Below are 14,962 nucleotides of genomic sequence, written 5' to 3' on the forward strand. Positions count from 1 at the left end.
CAACGCCAGGAAATCACATTGGCTACTTTAGAAGAGCTTTTTAAGTGGCTACATAATTTTTAAAGATTACAGTCAGAAACCTCTTTGACGTGAAAGTGATTATCAGTATTTTAGTCAGCATCAGAGATGTTTTTTTTCGAAATATATTCTCTTTCCACTCCTCCCTTAAGGATATGAGTATACAAAATTTCTGCTGTATTGTGTAGATTTTGCTGTTGATAGAAAAACAAAATAATACATTTTTGAATATGGTTAGAAATTAATACAATATTATTCCCGGCAAGCGCAACCTAACTTTGCGGACTTGTCTCATGGGGTATATAAAAGACCAATGTAGGGTTATATTTTATAGAAAGCTCCCATGGCATTCTGAGTTCAAGATGTAGCAATTAGCTTAGCAGATGAGAAAGGAGATAGCGAGGTAATGAGCTGCATCTAATTTGTCCATGTGGAAGTGTCTAGCAACAAACATCTCGGAAGAAGTGAACAATTCTCTGCAATGATTGCATCACCTTTTCAGGTGGGACTAGTCATCGCATAAACGGCAGTATGGACAAAGTTGCAGCCTGGCGTTGTAATTACTTCCAGCTTGCGAAGGGGCCTGAGGTCAGGGGGCAAGTGACAGTCTGTGGGATGATGATTCTCCTCCTGTATCACTCAAGTCAATGGGCATTTTTCTGATGCTGTAGTGAGCCCAGATTTTTTCCTACATTTTTTTATGAATGACATTCACTGAGGCTCAGCACCTCCCCTCCCTGACCTCCAGTGTAAAGAAAAGTGAATTCAGATGTTCACTACCACACCATGGGTTAGTGAAGGTAGTTTACCTATGGTTGCTCCAATTCCTCATCTAGATTATGGAAAAATCATGAAACGTTCTTGGGGTGTGATTTTTAGGAGATGCCACGGGATAGCCTGTTGCAGTTTGGGTAGGCATAGCTGCCGTATGCTGCTATGTGAGACTGATGGTTGAAAAACCCCCATTCCAGTGACTGCAACTATACGTGTCTTTTGATTTGGACAATAAATATGGGGTTTTAAATTAAACCAAAGTCTAATACTGCAATGCACAAATTTTACAAATGCCTGACCCGGGGAAGGAAATGTATTTTATTATTGCTACTGGTTGCTTACTGTAGCAGTAATTTTTGCTTCATGAACTTGAAAAGGTATGTAAGCATCTCCTTGCTTCACAGCTTCCTTGTTTTTGCTGAAGAGCAAAAGTACCAAAAGAATACTAACGCTATTCAGCCCCCTTCTCAGAAAAGCAACTATTGAGATAATTCTGATTCCTCAATTCTGGTACGTTTGGTACTTAAATAATCCTCCTAGATTACTGGTGTTTTTCTCCTAAAACTTCTGTGGACTTTTGTGACACTGTTCTGTCTAATTTGCACTCTTAGTTTGAGAAGAGAATGCAATGCAAGTTAGGTGCTTACCTTGTAGTTATGCTGTAAAAGAAGAGGCAGGATTTCAATATTTCTCCAGTTTCAAACCACCAGCTGTTTAGTGTCATTTTCTTAGAAAGTCTCACCCTACTACCAGGGCTTTAGCATCAGTTAACGTGCTTGGTGTAACCTGTTGACAACACGTGCCACCGAGGTTTTGCCCAGTAGTCAGAGTTTTTTTGAAGTGAGTTTTAACAAATAAGTTTAATAAACGTACAATTATACTGGCTTGCCAGAGTATCTTTGGAATAGAGTGCTTATATATATAAGAAGATATTAAGGAACATAATAAAAAGTATAGACTTCAGAAATTCTCTGTGGAAAGGACAACTAATAGTCAAGGAAGGAGACAGTGCTGATGGCTTTTTTTAGTTTACTGATGTTAAGGGCAGAATGAACTTTAAATATGGAAGGAAAAAAAAAAAGCAGCCCAAATCCAAATGAGCTGACAGATGTCCTTGGTGATTAAATTTCAGCACATGCAGACTGGACTGCCTGCAGAACACAGCCCAGCTGTAGACAGAGAAGTTAACAGCTATGTTTTTAGCTCAGTTCCTTTTAGCAGTAAAAGGATGACTTAGATGGAATACTCCATCAATAAAGATGGTGATATACTAATGTACATTATTTTTGTCTATAAGCCTCTTACTTTGTTTAAAATATACCATTGCTAATTATGGAAAGGAAGCTACACCAGTTATGTAGTAAGCGTATGTAGAAACACTGACTATAGCTCTTCATGTGAGAGATGGCTAATTTATAATATAAAGCATTTTTTAGTAGAGTTGCTACTGGAGGAGCCATATTAATTACCTACTTGTACTAACATTGATCTGAAGTTTAAAAAAAAAAAGTACTTGTGAGCTTTTATATTTTTCTGTTAAGTTCTTATTCAACAGTGAGGAGCGGTGTACAGCTTCTGGACTGCTCAGCCATTAGTGCTGTTCACTGGGACATGTATTAGCTGGGTAGAGCATTGTCTTCTAAAGGTACAATAAATGAGCAGCTTTGCTTTTGTACGCTGTGAAATAAGTACTTCTTGCCTGGATTTCTGCCTAATAAGGTTGCACATGAGGACCCTTAGTTGTACAGCATCTCAGAAACCATAACGCATTTTAGATTCCTTTCTAGACTGCTATTTAGAAGAATATAATAATAATATAGTCTATTAGGACTTAGATTCCCATATTTTAGTTTCTTGTGACTTTCTTCCAATGGCTACCATGATTTTCTCCCTCTTTTAATCTCCCCCATATCTCACTTTCTGTAGAAAATTTGCCTGTGTGCCCCTATTATGTACTTTACGATGGCTTTGAAAAAGTGTTAGCAAGACAGCACGTTTCCAGTAGAGACAAAAACACAGGAAGGTCTCACAGGAAATCCTGCATACCCCTCTGCTCACCCATAGTAGCATAAGCTGGACGTGCTGGAGAAAAACAACTGCTAGGATTGACTGGAAGAAAGGGAGAGCCAGGTAGTGCCAATTGTAGGAGCTGTGTGTTCTGGAACGATTTTGGTAGTTTTGTTCTTTTTTTTTTTTTTTTTTGGTAACACTTTGCTCTTTCTAAACTGCTTGCATCCCACCCAAATTCCTACTTCATAGTCAGTGCTCTGTCTCTCTTCTGTATTCCCAGCACTATCCTGCCGGAGTGCCTACTGCTTGTTAAGCTTCTTTGTGAGGATTTTCTGAACTCTGTCCAGAATAGAAATAGAGATTTTGAAATAGAGGCAACATCTCTCTTCCTTCCATTTTGCTCACACCTTTTCTTCCAGCTCTCCGGTGATCATTGTACCTTTGGGATCTCCTGAAGTAAGTTTCTTTGTTAACGTGCCCCTGCAATGCAACGCTGTTTCATCATCCGTCATCCTTAGCTCTCTACTTGACTTCCCCCTTTCCCTCTGCTTGTTTCAAATCGGCTGTGTCTTCAGGACCCATCCTTTTCTCTCTGTGTGCAGTTGTGCCTCTCTTTCAGGCATGTTTTACTTCAACTTCTTGCTTAGCTGTTATCTTTTAAGCAAGATTACATGATAAATTCTGAGAGTGACTATTTTAAGCAAATCGAGGTTTAACGTATTTTGCCACTTTTTGGGATGTTCTCATAAAAATGTGCAAAACAATCCCTTCTCCTCTGCATGTGTTCCTCCATCTTGAAAACTGATACAGCAGGCAGGTGAAAGTGAAAAGTGTTGAGAGTGCTGCTAATTGCCACCTAAGGTAGAGGACCTGCCTTCCTGCTGTGCACCGCAGGGAGCTCCTTCACCTGCCCTCTCAGAGGTGCGCTCATGTTCCCTTCCCTAAAACCGCCTTCCCTCGAAGCGGTTAACCTCGTGCTCTACAGGTGCTTCAGCACTGCCACCTTGGTTTCTTACAATCGAAGGCTTCGAAGCAGTCCTGCCACAGGCATTTGGGAGAAATCCGTATGGCGACACAAAATCGTCTCAATGTTTCAAGCAGTGCCGTGGACTGGTAACTGTGCTCTTGGTACCCGTACCTCTGTACCTGTAGCAAATGGGCATTCAGATATTTCCCTCTGTGTGTATGAATGTAAAATGTTTCTTCCAATTCAAAGTGTATGCTTAATCCCAATGGTCTCCTAGGTTGTGAAAATATCAAACATACTCTAAAATGGGAGAAACCTTAAAAATTTGGTGCACTTCATATGTTTGTCTGATCTCTGTTAATAGGGCATCTGAGCACCTGTCTGTCAGCACAAGGGCTTTGGGGTGGGGTTTTTGTTATTAATAGGGCTTTAAAAGAGAGAGCTTTCTAATGTAATTTAGAGGGGAAGGAGCAATTACCAGCAGGTGACTTATGCAGTAGTCAGTCATCTTTAGCACTTGTGAATAACCTTATCTGTGTTTTACAAATGCAGTGTTATTCTGGTTTTTAATATCTCTCCCTATTGCATTCCAGTCACAAGGTACTTTAGCAAATATAACTTTTTTGGAGGTTAGGTTTAAATGACAGATTGAGATGGATTCTTCTGACAAGCTAATCCTGTGCTTTATGAGGGTGTCAAAATACTTCATAAATTTTTATTGGAACTTAATTTTTGACAAGTTAACTCTTACCTAAAATGTAATGGTAGCTAAGAAAACTTGGAATAAGTAAATGGTCCCTTAAAATAAAATTAATAATCTTTCCCATGCTGTAAATTTCAGCTCCTAATGAGGTGTGTCTCAGTGAAGAACAGAGTGAACTTTAAGTGAAAAATCCATGTTGTTCCTGTTGAGGGACAATTGGAAACGTGATGAAGGCAGATGGCAGGCTATTTGGTTACACCTGTAATCTGCAAAAGCTTGAGCAAAAATTAGGTGAAGAATATTTTTGTAATTGACCTTTCAGTGAACTTGCATAAATTTTTTTCACTTACTCAGTGGATGTTTATGACCTTATTATTCAGATTACTAGATTAACCTATACTGAAATATTATGCCGTTTATAGGGTTAATGCATTTGAGAAGGACGTGCATGTGATTGCCCCCTTCTCTCCCCTCCTCCCCATTTTTAACACTACAGAGCATCATTTTGAATTGAAATAGTCCATAATGGTCCTTTTTTTCACTTTTCTTTAACAACATGAACACTAAATTATAGCTGTGCAATTATGTAAACAATGGAAATGCTTCCAGAATGAATACTTCCTTTTAAATTTTCATTTTGTGTAATTGCTGAAAGGTTTGGAGCCATAATAAACCAAAATTATTTTACACATTTATCGTTCTAAAGGTCAATTATGAAAGAAGTAAAGAAACAACACTGTACAGAATGAGTAAACCAATTTCTATTGCCATCACCATATGTTTTTCTTATTGCTTGTGTTTTTCCAGTTACTGTGTACATAGCATTCAATTAAAGTGATTCATTTACTAGGCTGTAAGCTGCTGAACAGAGTTTACATTTATAGGACAGCGCTTTGAAGGGAAGGAAACAACTTGCCTCTGTTTGAATTACCTGATTTTTGCAATATTGCTGATAGGACATATGTTCTCACTTGGTCGCTTTCTCATAAGCCTGAATCTTCTGATAAGCTCGCAATGCTCCTGAATTACTGCGTGAAATCATGCTTTTATTGTTAGCTCGGTTGCGCATGAAAGTGTGCTAACTGGGACAGGGGAGAAAAACTGTCAAATTTTACCTGTAAGCGCCTTCCTGGGGTGTGGTTTCTTTCCTGTCCATTCTGTTTGGAGTAAGCTCAAGTAGAACAACAATATCATGGTCAGGACATATTCTGCCTCGTATTAATTTAAGTGAAGTCACTCAAACTATCACAAATGTGTACTGAAATGCCTGAGATGAAAAATGGCGGTGGAAACCCATGGAAAGCTAGGCTGAACATGTTTTTGTCTGAGCTCTTCTGCACTTGTACATTGATAACTTTTAATAGTTAACATGTGTGTTGTGTCACCGCAGCACACAATCTGTGCTGTGAATTCATCAGTTGGAAGCTACATAACAAAAAGAGAAACTGAGGATTGGTTCATTAGCTTTTCAAAATAAATTCTTCAAAGGTTTCTTACTATGAAAAAGTATTTCTTTTTTTTGTAGTAGTAGTACATCTCATAAGCAGCAGGTAGATCTATGCAACCGCATTCTTACAGCTTTTTGGAATGTGTGTTGCACAGCATTTGTTAAAGTTGTATTAGTTATGCTGTGCTGTAAACTCACAGGAATTAATACATTAAAGTAACGGTTTTGCAATTTCTATTTTATCCTCATTTTCTAAGTGTTCTATACAATGACCATAGTTAAGAGTCGATGAAGCTGGATGATTGTTACGGTGGTATTTAACAGATGGGATTGATGGAGCAAGGACAGGAGTTAACGCAGTTGTTTGTAGCGGGTCTTTGTACTTCCTTCGTTCTGTTACCTTTCAGGCCAGGTTAGCACCGGCTCTTTTATTGTGGCATATGTCAACAGAAGTGTGCTCCCATCTGCTGCTCTACAGTTTGATGCCCAATTATTCAGAGACCAAACACATCACAGTACCTGGCTCCGTTCATAATTACAGGTGTGTTGTGTTGTGAGGAGCCGGTGCATTAATCAGACCCTTAATTGTAAAAGGGTGGGTCTTTTGTTCTGCTCCAAGTGTGAGTTTACCACCCACTTTATGAGTTGCTGCATCCATCTGCTCTCTCTTTTTGAATGTTTGCATTGACTGATATTGACTTTAAAATGTATCAAAGGAAGTGATTAAAACTAGTTTAAACATTAACTCGAGTGGCATTTTAGCTTATTCAGGAAAGTGAAAGCATTATCTGCTACTATGTTAAAAACTAATATTATTGATTTTAAATATGTAACACAGTTATTTCATAGGAACTTACTGCTGTAAATACTTAGCAGAACACTGACTAGGTTCTGTCCAGGTGTTTAGCAGTCCTTTGAGAAAATAGTAGTGTAGTTAAAGCATATCTTCATATAGAGAAAAATGAGTTTGACTTTTTTTGTTTCTGATGTAGAAATTGAGCATATGGACACATTCTGGGACTAAATTTAAGTTCAAGCCGCCTTTAGCACATCGTAAAGCCAGTAAAGATGGACATTGAAAATGGTTTTCCTTTGCAACTTTTCTTTGAAATCGTATTGAGACAAAAAATAATTTTCTACTCAATATAGAAATAGCTTTATCTAATTCTTCAGCAAATATAATGTTGCAGGTAAGGATTATACAGATTTTGTGCCTAATTTTAAACCTGCTGAAACCTTGTAGGAAGGAAATCTTAACTCAAATACAGGAACTTTGCTCTGATTTGGAGAGACTGAAGAATTGAACCGTGGAAGGATTGAAGTTGGAACACTTATCTCAAATGTGTTCTGTGTCACAGGGTAATGATGAGAGCAAAGCTGTGGCTGGTGGTCTGTTCTTACACATATAGTGCTACCTCTTAAAAACAAAAAAACCTCTGTTCCTGCAAAAGTTCAGCAAAACTTTTCCCCGCCAGGCTTATCTATATTTGCTATCTTAATTATTTAGAAGAAGAGTGATTTAGAATAATCTAGTTAGCATAGATTTATCTGTGTTACCGTGCTGTGTATGATCACGTCTTGCATTTGACATTGCTATGTTTCTCAGCTAGTCCGGAACAGTTAAAAAATCCCGTATGTGCTGGAGCAGCCTAACAGTAGTAAGCCAGCTGCTGTGAGTTACTGCCTTGAGCTCCTTCAGGGCAAAGGCAGCAGTCATTTGTGTCATCTCATGTTTTTATGGCTACAGAACTTTGAGTAATGTGCTTTTAGGAAATACCTCATTTGGAAGTGGTGCAGTGCTTCATCTTAAATTGATTAAAGGCTTGAATGTTTTGAACTCAAAGTCTTATTTAACAGGAGAACAGTTCTTTTCTGCTTAGACATGAAGAGACATGGGTGTTTGGGTTTTTTAACAGGAATTTAAGAGTACAAATATTACCAAAATACAAAATGCACTTTTCCTACTAAATGCATCTGCAGTGGCAAGTAGTGGTTGTTACGTCACGATCAGTTATACGTAGAGCTGTGTGGCTCTCTGAATTATCACCTTGATTACTGTGGAACTGGTGAATTGCAAAGTTAAATCTTCTCAGTCTCCCTTTTGGTTTTGGGGTTTGTGGGGGTTTTTTTTGCTTATTTCTTCTCAAACAGGTAACTTCTCTTTCAGGATATCTTAAATACTGTCATAAAGCACTGCCCACCTTGGTTTTTCTTCCTGGGTTTACCTGGCTTTACCATGCTGATAGGAGACTTCATTACTGCAGCAGCCAGGGTTCTGAGCACAGACATGCTGGAGGTGAGTATGGCGATGCCCAGGGCCCCTGTCCCCTGAGAGCGCGCGCTTGCTAACGAGGTTCGGATGTCTCCACTCTAACAGGTGTTGACTCATTAGTGCAATGCGAAACGGGGCTCTTGGGGCAGATACCATGGCAGCTGATGTGTGAAATTTTGGGATAAGGTGACATGCTAGTATTGCAAAGGTGTTTCATCAAAAGGCCAAAGTGTGAGAAATGATATCCTCACTAATATTGCAGCACGCCTGTGCGCTAAAAGCAGGACTTGGATTTCAGAATCTCATTAGCTTTTTTCAGTGAGCAAATATTGAAAATATGGAACTCTTTTGGTGATACAGAATTTCTTACTAAATATCAACACTAATAGAAATGTGACCGTAAACGATTAAATTAGTGAAACGGAAGTAAATTAGCAAATTAATGATGGGATGCCAAAATAAGGGTAAAGGTCTGGCAATCCTGGGGAAAAACAGGAAAGCTTTGTTGTACATGAAACACCAGTTCAGTGGAGACCTTTCTGTTCGTTTTGGCCAAGTGCTTTTACCGCTGCTCTTGACATTTGTGTGGCTGAGCGGGTGGCCCTGCACAGGGACACAGCCCTCTCGTATTTCAGCAGGACTGAAATGGTGAGCCTAGCCACGCTTTTTCCATTGTCCCTTGAAGAGTTTACAGCCATTAATTTTCTGACGTTTCTTTAAAAGAACTGATCAGCCTTATAATTGATCCAAAGGTTAAAGTGCTAATAAGAAATGAAAACTCAACTTTGCATGGAAAAAAAACCCCCAAACAGTGCCACCTTCCATTTCTCCTACAAGCATAAAACTTAGCGTGCATTGTATTTTCAACATATAGCAGTAGTTAATGCATTAATAGCTCATGCCATGTTGCTTTTGATGGTTTTATTGAAGTAGGAATCTCTCTATGCATTTTTATCATGGACACAGTCAGTTTGAGTGGATTGTGCTGTCCTTTGTGTCACACGATCAGCTAATAGTAGTGCTGGATTAGTGCTTAAAACTCTCAGCTTTTTCTTTAGGTTGTTCTGTATTTTTTTATTGACACCGAATTGCTGGTAGTTGTGTTGTGTAATGACAGAGGAAGTATTAAAAATGTAGAATATGCTTAGGAGCGGGGCCAGGTCCCTGCTGGAGGAAAAGCTTGGCCTCAGAAAAAGAGCAGAGCAACACAGCTGCAAAAAGCATATAAGCATCTGTAAGTCGCTGCTTTAATGCTGCTTTTGCTGTAGTTGGAAGGGAAAAGCTATCGGGACATGTGCCTTGGGACACTTTCAATGTTGCGTTGTGAATACAGCACACTTGGTATTTATGGTGACAGACACTAGCCTCATAGCTTATGCCATTTGCATAATCTTATGAAGAAAATGTTTTTGTTTACTTTTCCTTCGCTAGGCTCCCCGTTCAGAAGCTCACACCATCCTTGGTTCTCTTGTTTGCTTTCCAAATATCTACCAAGAAATCCCGCTCTTGCGGCCCATTTCAGAAGCCGGTGATATCATCGCGGGAACAGCAGATGTGAAGGTAAAGTCACGTTTCATTAGTAAATCCTTATGTAACCTAACATATTTTTGCTGTATAGTCACTTCATTTTTATCATGCACTTTTTGTTTAAAAAATAAACCGCTCCTCCTCCTCGAAACCCCACAACTGCACACATTATACGTACTTATTTGATAAGCATTGCTTTGCTTAACATGGGCCATAAAATTAACAAAGCTTAGATACTGCAAATTACATTTTATTTTCAAGGAGAGTGAACTGGCTATGATCAAATGCAATGTTTTCCAGCCAGATGCCTGTCAGGTCAATTCATTAAATGATGTTGGTGGTATTATTTAAAGTGTCCATTCATTGTATCTGTGTATATTAGCTTGTTCTGTAAGAGATGTGGGGTGTGCATAAGGGGAGGTGTTTTTTGCCTTATTGGTATTATAGTAAAATGTTAAGAAAATTCCAATATTAGACAGAACCATCAACTTACATGAATGGCTTTTCCCTGAGAATTAACTTCAGTGGGACACCCCGAGACATGAATTGTTTTGCTGGATGGAAAGCTTTGTAATTTATTGACCTTCACAGCAATACTCTGGGTGGGGAAAAAAATCACATGTGCCTTGCCGTAAAGACCCAACAAAGGTGACCTGGAGCATCACTTGCAGGTGAAACCTGTCCAAATGGTTGCCCTCACAGAAGCCTCCGTTGCTTTTCGATAAAACTTGAGGCACCACACTGATCCACTGCACAAGTTAGGTAAAGCTGGGGCGGAATCTCCAAATTCCTCATGCGGCCCGTGAAGGTAGAACCGGAGAGAATGCAAAACCCTTAGCACACTTGGCTCCCTCCCGTTCTTGCTTTCTTCATCAGGCCTCGGAGAGTCATTGGAGGTGTGTTAAAACAGTCTCAATTTTGAAAGTGTCTTTTCTGTACTGAAAAATACACTAAATTTTTCAAAACATGGCTTGCTTAGAACTTCAACCCTATAGTTTGTATTACCAAGTGACCACTACTCATCATTAGTAAATACCCATCAACTCTGAAAATGAATTGATTTCCATCTTGCTGCCTGTACGTGATTTTAAATCTATTAGATTTATCCACAAGGGCCTGTATATTTGAGTTGTGATCAGTAAGTATTTCTCCCTTGACAAAATAAAATTGGCATGTAGTAAAATGCTTTAAGAATAGACTGAGAATTAAAGTTATTTCACTTGTAACTATGTCAAAATTAAACAACTTTTTCATACATTCACTTTATTTAAAGATGCTTATTCTAATTTATTTTATTATTTTAGTGCTACCTCATAAATATTTTATTGAAGAACGCTACAGAGGAGCCAAGTGAAGCTGCAAGGTAAAATACTGAGTAAAAGAAAAAATGGGAAGTCTTTCTCACTACTGATTTTTTTGGTGCTTGTACAGCTGAGTTGTTACTACTGCCTTGTGGTTTGATCCTATATGGACGAGTTATTCACTTTAGCCCTATTGAGATGAGGTTCACTCCGCGCCATGAAGGTATTGACCTGTTGCGTGACCTGAGAGAGGGAAAAGAGAGAGATCGCGTCTTTGTGCATTTCTTTCTTTTTCTTTCTTTTTCTTTCTTTTTCTTTTTTCTAAATATTCTTCTAAAACTTCTGACAAAAACACTTTTTCTTTTAAAAAAAGATGCATAGCCATTTGTGGCCTTGGAGTTTGGATATGTGAAGAACTAACACAGTGCACAAACCATCCCCAAGTGAAGGAAGCAATCAATGTCATAGGTGTGACACTGAAGGTATTACTATGACACTCTGTAATCAATTAGCGGTGTGTAAAAAAGATATTTTCATTTTTTGTTTAAATAGTTGCTGGTTATACGGAGCACAATCTGCTGGTTTGTCTTTTCCTTGCTTAAAGCACTGACAGGATGCTGCTTAACACACAACTGCTCGGGGCTTTTTGCATAGTGTTAGTGATGTGGCATTGGCCATCTTCAAAAAGATGTCTCCTAGTCCTGAACCTCTGCATGTAGTTAGTAGCTCATTATGTTCAGTGAGTATGGTTCAGACCCTTATGGCTCCTGTGAAGTTGCCAAGGAGTATATGCACAGTTCTTCAGTGTCGCCAAAGTGGTATCCTATACAAAAGTACAAAATATTTGCAAAAATAGCGTGTGATTAGGTACGTAAAGACCCTTTCCACAACAGACCAAATTAAGATTAGATAGATAATGCCAAGCCTGCTGTTTCCTAATGCTGACAGTGTGATTTTTTTTTTTTTATCATTTGTATAGATGCAAAATAATTTTAAATGTAGAAAAACAGAATGCATTGTATTGTAGCTGGATATTTTATTTGGCTTTTAATCATCATTTCTTTTCTTCCAGTTTTCTAATAAACTGGTAGCTCAAGTAGCCTGTGATGTTCTTCAGCTGCTGGTTTCTTATTGGCAAAAGCTTCAGAAGTACGAATCCTCTCTGTCCAGAAAAATTACTGAAGTACGTCAGTTTCTTTAAAATGTTTGTATGGAACTCGTATGCAAAATTGTCTTAATTCTTTAATTCCTTACTTGAGCTACTGTAACTGTAACTTTGTTAACTTTTTCTTTCTTCTGCAATTATCGTTAGGAGATGTACTTGCTGTGGTCCTAGGACCAGTGTCTTTCTCTTACTTGTAGTGGTTTATTTCCAAAATGCTCAGTAAAACTTTTCACTTCACTTGGATGTTGATTGACAAGGGCAGTTAGATGCTCCTAAGAGAATTTAACCTTTTTCATACCCTGTTCAAATGAAGTTCATGCTCTGTCTTTATAGCGAAAGAAGTTAAATGTCTTTCTGGAATTTTGTTTATTTCAATGTAGATCCTTGTGGCCACTATTGCATTTCTTTTGCCGAGTGCTGAATACTCCTCTGTGGAAGCAGATAAAAAGGTACGTCACTGAAAAGAGCAGTCTCCATTCTTTTGTTGGGCTGTTCGAGATGGTTATTAAATGAAGGCGCTTGGAACAGAGTTGTATTTTAAACTTTTAAACTCACACCTTTAAGTTTGGGTGAATTTAATAGAATATACCTAAATACTGTGTTACATGTTTCTGTTTAGTTTATAGTTTCGCTGCTACTTTGCTTGTTGGATTGGTGTATGGCATTACCCATGAAAATGCTACTGGAGCCGGTGTCTGCTGGTGTTCTTGAAGATCAACATGCATCCAAAGCTCCTTTACTGGACTATATTTACAGAGTGAGTATGGGGAATAAACATGATTTATTGTGTCTAGGTGTTTAAAGATGCCTTTCACAGATCCTGTTAGGCACAGAAGCATTTTTAGCAAGCTGTAGAAAATCATGAATTCTTGCAGTGTGGGCAGAAGTCATACAGATGAGAAGTTAAGAATGTAAAGTGTTAAGATGAAAAGATCAGAGATGTAGAATAGACAGAGGATGGTGAAGAAAGGTAACATGCTTAAAACAACGAGCCAGGGAAAATAATCTTTGCAGAAACATTTGAATTATTTGAAATGGGCTGTTAAAATACAACGTAAGTCCTGAAGTGAGCTGTTAAAGTACAAAATAAGTGCTGACAAAGAGTGTTGCTTTAAAAATGCTGTATTTAGACATAGATGTGTTTTGTAGCATGTCCTGGCTTTCACAGTGTAAAAATTATGGTGGGTCACTCCTCATTGAATGTGTTTAAGTGGGTACTGTAATGTACACTTTATTACCTCTTCAGTGTCACGCTTGTCTGCTTGCAGGTTCTGCACTGTTGTGTGAATGGCTCCAGCACGTATACTCAGCAAAGCCACTATGTGCTGAGTCTGGCGGATCTCTCGTCCAGTGATTATGACCCGTTTTTGCCACTGGGGAACGTCAAGAGCTCTGAGCCAGCCCAGTGCCACTCCTCCACAGATTTGGGCAACCTGCTCACTGTCGCCGAGGGTAAGAGAGTTCACAGAGCGTGGTGAGGACCAGCATGTCAATGTTCAGCAGCAAGGACACAAAGCTTTCCAGGTTACATCTCTTCCTTGAAAACGCGCTGCTTCTTACTGCGCATAGCAACTATTCCTTGAAAACTGGGCAGCACCCTTTTTTTGATGAATTTCAGTTGCCTCTGTGATAGGATGTTCGAGTTTCTTGCTGACATTACTCTTTACAAAGATCACAGGAGAAAGAAAATGACACTAAGGTGCTGCATAGCAAGAAATTTGTACGGAGATAGGATAGACCGAGAAGCTGTTTTTGCCTTTGGTACTACTTATAATTTGGTATATAGAATTAAATTCAACAAGTAAGATAAGCCCCAAATCAAACTTCTTTCAGAAGCATGCAGCTGCCCTTGAATTTTTCAGTAGAAATGACTCTGTTGTCATAGATAGTTGGCTTGTTCTGAGTGATTTGAGAAGAACATGTATGGTTTGGACCAAATTCTGCAGCTACATAAATATGCTGTTCCTGCTGATTCACAATCTACCTGTGTCTAAAGTGCAAAGAGATTATTTGGATCTAGGTACATTATGTTACTAACTTTTTAAAGTCAAGTCAAAAGTATGCATCCAAACATAGGAAATAATTTATCTCTAAGTGATTTCTCATAGAGATCATTTTTATTTCAAACGCTTGTTAAAAATAACCTTTAAAACAATGGCTGTTCAACTATGAATTAAGTCCATTTTAAGTAATTTAAAAGATTAACATGCATTAATGTATTTCTGCAGAAGAATCGAAAGTACAGATGCAATATGAAGTTGTGCGAGATAATGTTGGATTGGCAGTGATGCTTTAAAATAGTATTTTCAGGTTTTGATACTGTACTATTTTTCAATCCTACAGCTTATTTTCTTTGTTTTTGAGTATGTACTTTTAGTTTTAACAAAAAGGTTAAAAACATTAAAACATATTCTACACAGATTTCTTGCTGAGTAGGACGTGTTGTGAATAGCAGAAAGATAAAGTTACATGTCAGGTACATTCGTCATTTTAGGTAGAATTAGATGTTTCTCATCTTGGATATGTTAGTGCCCTACCAGTTCTTTGGTTTCCTTGTTTTTGAAAAAGATTAATTCAGAGATTTACTACTGGAGGATTCAGGAAAAGAATAAAGAGCCTTTTTTATGAGAGGAGGCTGAAGAATTTTGGCTTTTTGGGGCTAGCAAAAGGCTGAAAAGGGATATACCTGTTGTTTAAAAGTGCATTAGAAGGTATAAATACCAAGGAACGAGGAAAACACTGTAAACTAAAGAAAAATTGTTTTAGACTGAATACAAA

The 14,962-nt window shown here is 38.3% G+C and overlaps 1 protein-coding gene across 5 annotated transcripts in view; it reads left to right on the forward strand.

Annotated features, from left to right (window-relative positions):
* The window catches only part of RALGAPA2 (Ral GTPase activating protein catalytic subunit alpha 2), a 137,309-nt gene that overhangs the window by 53,608 nt on the left and 68,739 nt on the right, over positions 1-14,962 (forward strand). For all 5 annotated transcript variants that reach the window (XM_072857639.1, XM_072857638.1, XM_072857642.1 and 2 more), the window contains 8 exons: positions 8,087-8,215; positions 9,623-9,751; positions 11,023-11,081; positions 11,393-11,501; positions 12,092-12,202; positions 12,565-12,633; positions 12,804-12,941; positions 13,453-13,636. In XM_072857639.1, coding sequence (XP_072713740.1) covers positions 8,087-8,215; positions 9,623-9,751; positions 11,023-11,081; positions 11,393-11,501; positions 12,092-12,202; positions 12,565-12,633; positions 12,804-12,941; positions 13,453-13,636 — 928 coding nt within the window. The remainder of the gene's footprint in view (positions 1-8,086; positions 8,216-9,622; positions 9,752-11,022; positions 11,082-11,392; positions 11,502-12,091; positions 12,203-12,564; positions 12,634-12,803; positions 12,942-13,452; positions 13,637-14,962) is intronic.

This window comes from Ciconia boyciana, chromosome 3, assembly GCF_034638445.1.
Source record: "Ciconia boyciana chromosome 3, ASM3463844v1, whole genome shotgun sequence".
NCBI lineage: Eukaryota > Metazoa > Chordata > Aves > Ciconiiformes > Ciconiidae > Ciconia > Ciconia boyciana.